We start from the raw sequence: 4,872 nt of genomic DNA on the forward strand, positions 1-4,872 counted from the left end.
GGAGGTGTCCATGCCCACCAGGGGCTCCCCGTCCCCATGGGTGCTCATGGCATGGAGGTGTCCATGCCCACCAGGGGCTCCCCATCCCCATGGGTGCTCATGGCACGGGGGTGTCCATGCCCACCAGGGTCTCCCCATCCCCATGAGTGCTCATGGCATGGAGGTGTCCATGCCCACCCAGGGGCTCCCCGTCCCCACGGGTGCTCATGGCATGGAGGTGTCCATGCCCACCCAGGGGCTCCCCGTCCCCATGGGTGCTCATGGCACGGAGGTGTCCATGCCCACCCAGGGGCTCCCCGTCCCCATGGGTGCTCATGGCATGGGGGTGTCCATGCCCACCCAGGAGCTCCCCGTCCCCGTGGGTGCCCACGCTGGCCCCTGCCCCACGCCGAACCGGTCTCTCCGCGTGGCCCCGCCAGGGCGCGGCGGCACCGGGGCTCGGCGACACCGGGGCGCGGTGGCCCCGGCGTAGGGTGACACCGGGGGCGGGTGGTGGCCTGCAGCCGCCCTGGCCCCRGGTGCAGGCGGGCGCCGGAGATGCTTCCGTTGGCGCCGCCGCCGCCACGCTTCCCCCCCGGCACCGCCGCTGCCGCGTTTCCTCCCGCCACCTGCTCCTTCCGACGCAAGGCCCCGGTGATGGGCGCCCCCCCCCACCCAAGGGTGCACGTGTGGGTGCAGGTTTTTGGGGGGGGGGGCAGGTTGCACCCCAAGGCCACCTCATGGTGACACCACCCCCATCTCCGGGCCTGTCCCCGGGGGTGGAAGTGAGCCGGGTGCCACCGCGGCAGCACCCGAATTGGGGATCCCGGCACCCAAGCGCCGAGCCGGGGTGGGCGCCCAGGCCTTGGGGTGGGGGGGTGCAGCGGTGCCAGCGCTTTCGGGGGCTCCCTTCACCCCCGGTGTCACCTCCCCGTCCCCCCAAGGCGTCCTTGCACCCGGTGCTCCCCAGCAACCCCCCCCCTCACCCCGTCCTCCGGGTGCACCCGTCGGCGGAGCATCACCCCGAGGTGCCACCCGCTGCCGTGTCCCCCCCCCGCCCCGGGAGGTACCTCGGCCGCTCGCTGCCTGCCGCGGCACCCGGGCTCGGGCCGCCCCGGTTCCTGCCGCGGCTTCCCCATGTGACCAGGCAGGAGTTTCAGGCACACCCTCACCTCCGCCTCTGCACCCGCCGATGTTTTTTCCGCGCGCTCGGGCGGGCCGGCTCGCACGCACTGCCGCCGTATGCTCAGGTCGGTGGGTGTCAGTAGGTTTCAGAGTGAACGGGCGGCGGGGAAAGGAGCGCCCGGGTCTCACGGCATTGGGGAAGGGGGTTGTGTGAACGGGGACGTGGCTCGCGGCAACGTGAGGGTGCCGTGTGCGCGCGTGCTTAAACGCACACGCACACGTGTGCACACACATGAACGTGTGCATGGACATACATACACGTGCAGGTGTGCACACGTGTGCACACGCGTGAACATGTGCATGGACATAAATACACGTGCAGTGTGCACATGTGTGCACACACGTGAATGTGCACACGGGCACAAATGCACACACAGGCGGGCACAAATGTGCACACACACACACACGCGTGCACAGATGCTGCCGCGCGCACACACCGCCTTACACGCGTGCACATACGTGTGCAAACACACATGCCACGGAGCACCGAGCCCAGCAGCTGGGAGCAGGCCTGGACGCCTGGGTCCCTCGCTTAATCCTCTCCCACAACCGCACGGAGGCGGCGCCCACCCCCACCCCGTGCCTCAGTTTCCCCCAGGGCTCTCCCAAGCCGCCGTCCTGGCACCGGTTTTATTGCCGGGAGTTTTCCAGCCCTTTGGCTGCTCCGGGTTCAGGACAGCTCCGGCGTCCATCCAGGCTGGCGCCCATCAAGCCGGGGTCCATCCGGGCCAGGATCCATCAGGTCAGGACCCATCCAGACCACGATCCGTCCAGGCTGGCACCCATCAAGCCGAGATCCATCCGGACTAGGATCCATGCGGGCCGGCATCCATCCCAGCCGGCATCCATGTGGCCAATCCTCACTGCGAAGCAAAGAAGCCGCGGTCAGTCCCGGCATGCCACATCCCCATCCCACCGTCCCCAAATCCTCAGCTCCCGCAGCGCTCAGCTCGGGCTGCCATCATTAGGCTTCAGAGTGAACGGGTGCTGAACTTGCCATCATTAGGTTTCAGAGTGAACGGGCGCCGAACTCGCCGCGCYGCTCGCCTGGAAACCCCGCCAGGTCTCGATCTCGCGGAAGAGCGAGTCGCCGGGACATTCGGTGCGCCCCATCTGCCGGTGACCGCGCAGGGCGTAGTCGGGCCGCAGGCGGCCGGCCCGCACGGCGCAGGGCAGGAAGGCGTCGCGCACCAGGGCCAGGGTGTGGGCGTCGGGCGGGCTGGCCGTGTAGTCGCCCACGTAGCCCACGCCGTAGCCGCGGCGGTTGTAGCCGCGCGTATGGGCGCCCACCCAGCGCCAACCCCGGCCCTCGTAGAGGTACCCGTCGGAGCCCACCACGAAGCTGCGGGAGGTGGCGGCGTTAAAACCGGGCGGGTGCCACCACCGCGGAGGAGACTCCCACCCATCCCGGGGGGAGGACACCCGGCACCCTGGGACTCGCCTGTAGCCGATGTCGTCCCAGCCGCGGGCGTCCTGGTGGAAGCGCTGCATGGCGCGCATGGCGCCGGCGCAGGCGGCGAAGGTGCGGCACGGGGCGCCCGGCTCATAGGTGTGGTGGATGTAGACGAAGGGCAGCGGTGGCTTCAGGGCGCTTGGGGTGCCCCGGTAGGGACGGGCGCCCCACATGCACCGCGGCACCACGGCCGGGCACTCTGCGGGGGGTGGGGGGGGGACACGCGGGAGAGGGTGGCGGGAGCGCCGCGAGCCGCCCGGGAGACCCTTGGGATTGGGGACGCCTTTTGGGGATGCGTGGAGATGTGGCCGGGGACCCGCTTGGGGACACGGCAGGGCCTGTCTAGGGGACGCTGGTGTCTGGGGACCCCCTGTCCAGGGGACATGGTGGTGTCTCTCTAGGGGACGCGTTGGTGTCCAGCCAGGGGACGTGTTGGTGCCCAGGGACCCTCTGTCTAGGGGACAGAGCGGTGCCTGTGTAGGGGACACGGTGGTGTCTATCCAGGGGACCTCCTGATGTCCATCCAGGGGACACCCCAGTGTCCATCTAGGGGACATCCTGATGTCTATCCAGGGGACATCCCAGTGTCCATCTAGGGGACCCCCCGGTGTCTGTCAGTCAGAGGACACCCCGGTGTCCATCTAGGGGACATCCTGAGGTCCATCCAGGGGACATCACAGTGTCCATCAGTCAGGGGACACCCTGGTGTCCATCCAAGAGACATCCCAATGTCCATCCAAGGGACACCCCGATGTCCATCAGTCAGGGGACACCCTGGTGTCCATCTAGAGGACATTCTGATGTCCATCCAGGGGACATACCAGTGTCCATCAGTCAGGGGACACCCTGGTGTCCATTTAGAGGACATCCGGAGGTCCATCCAGGGGACATCCCAGTGTCCATCTAGGGGACACCCCGATGTCCATCAATCCCAGACCACGTGGCACCGATCGCTGCCCGGAGCTCGACTCCCCGCCAGCAGCACCAGCTCCCGGGTGTCCCCAGGGCGTCCCACGCACCCACCCAAGCGGGTTCCCCGATGCCACCCCAGCACCCTGCACCCGCTCCTCCACCCCGGTGGCCCCGCGCCGCCTCCCTACCTACRTAGGCGTCCGTGAAGTCCCGCGCCGCCCGGCGAGCCATGGCCGCCACCTCCTCGTCCCCCACGTCCTCCAGGAGGGACCGGGTGGCCGGCAGCACCCGCAGCAGGCGCAAGGCGGCCGCCACCTCCTCCTCCAGCTTCTCCGGCGCCGTGCGGGCGCCGAAGCGCCCGCGCCGAAAGCTGCTGGGCGCCCGCTCGCCCACCGCGCCGGCGTAGTAGTAGCTCCGGAGCAGGACGGCGAGCGGCGCCRGCTCCTCGGCCAGGCGGGCGCCCAGCAGCACCCCGTCCATCGCCCCGTTGGCCACGGCGTCGGGGAYGGGCGAGGGAGGACCCGCCAGGGTGAAGACCTGCGGGTCCTCCACGTCGTCCCAGCACCCGTCGGGCCCCAGGGTGGCCCGGCTGCCGTTGGCGCGGGCCAGCAGGTAGGAGGTGCCCAAGGCTTCGGCCAGGGTGACGGCGTAGAGCGGGTCCACGGGCGCCGGGGTGGCCGCGGTGGCGGGTGCCAGCGTCGCGGCGCGCTTGAGCCCGACCTCGAGGCCGGCGAGCAGAGGGGCCACGGCCACGGTGGAGCCGTCGGGCGCCAGCACCACGCCGCGCTCGGGGACCTCGGGGTGCAGGAGCTCGGCGAGGAGCGCCCGCTGCTCCGGGTCCAGGGCCGGCGGGACACCCGGTGGGACGCCCGGTGGGACGCCCAGCACAGCGCGCAGCAGCGGGGTGCCGCCGCCGCCCAGCGCCCGTCCCAGCTCCGGCGCGCCGCCGGCCAAGTCCTCCGTGGCGTTGGTGGCCTCCAGGGCTTCCACGATCTGCACCAGCGTGTCCATGTGGCGCGGGAGGTGACCTGGAACGAGGGGAAGGTGCCCGGAGCAAGGTGGGTGCATCCGGAGCAAGGTGCACCTGGAGCAAGGGGAAGGCACCCAGAGCAAGGTGCACCCGGAGCAAGGTGCACCCGGAGCAAGGCAAGAGCACCTGGAGCAAGGTGGGTGCACCCAGAGCAAGGTGGGTGCACCTGGAGCAAGGTGGGTGCACCCGGAGCAAGAGGAAGGCACTCGGAGCAAGGTGGGTGCACCTGGAGCAAGGTGCACCAGGAGCAAGGCGAATGCACCCGGAGCAAGGTGGGTGCACCCGGAGCAAGGCAAGAGCACCCGGAGCAAGG

The 4,872-nt window shown here is 70.0% G+C and overlaps 2 protein-coding genes across 2 annotated transcripts in view; both read right to left on the reverse strand.

Moving 5' to 3' along the window:
- Positions 1-1,132, reverse strand: part of RASAL3 (RAS protein activator like 3) — a 13,881-nt gene extending 12,749 nt beyond the window's left edge. Inside the window, exon 1 of the mRNA XM_026054930.1 lies at positions 1,050-1,132. Coding sequence (XP_025910715.1) covers positions 1,050-1,118 — 69 coding nt within the window. The 5' untranslated portion in view covers positions 1,119-1,132. The remainder of the gene's footprint in view (positions 1-1,049) is intronic.
- A 1,034-nt stretch (positions 1,133-2,166) lies between these two features.
- The window catches only part of PGLYRP2 (peptidoglycan recognition protein 2), a 4,356-nt gene continuing 1,650 nt past the window's right edge, over positions 2,167-4,872 (reverse strand). The window contains exons 2-4 of the mRNA XM_026054931.1: positions 3,718-4,557; positions 2,606-2,816; positions 2,167-2,506 (exon numbers count right to left, since the gene is read on the reverse strand). Coding sequence (XP_025910716.1) covers positions 2,167-2,506; positions 2,606-2,816; positions 3,718-4,557 — 1,391 coding nt within the window. The remainder of the gene's footprint in view (positions 2,507-2,605; positions 2,817-3,717; positions 4,558-4,872) is intronic.

The sequence above is a fragment of the Apteryx rowi genome, unplaced genomic scaffold, assembly GCF_003343035.1.
Source record: "Apteryx rowi isolate R43461 unplaced genomic scaffold, aptRow1 scaffold_975, whole genome shotgun sequence".
Taxonomy (NCBI): domain Eukaryota; kingdom Metazoa; phylum Chordata; class Aves; order Apterygiformes; family Apterygidae; genus Apteryx; species Apteryx rowi.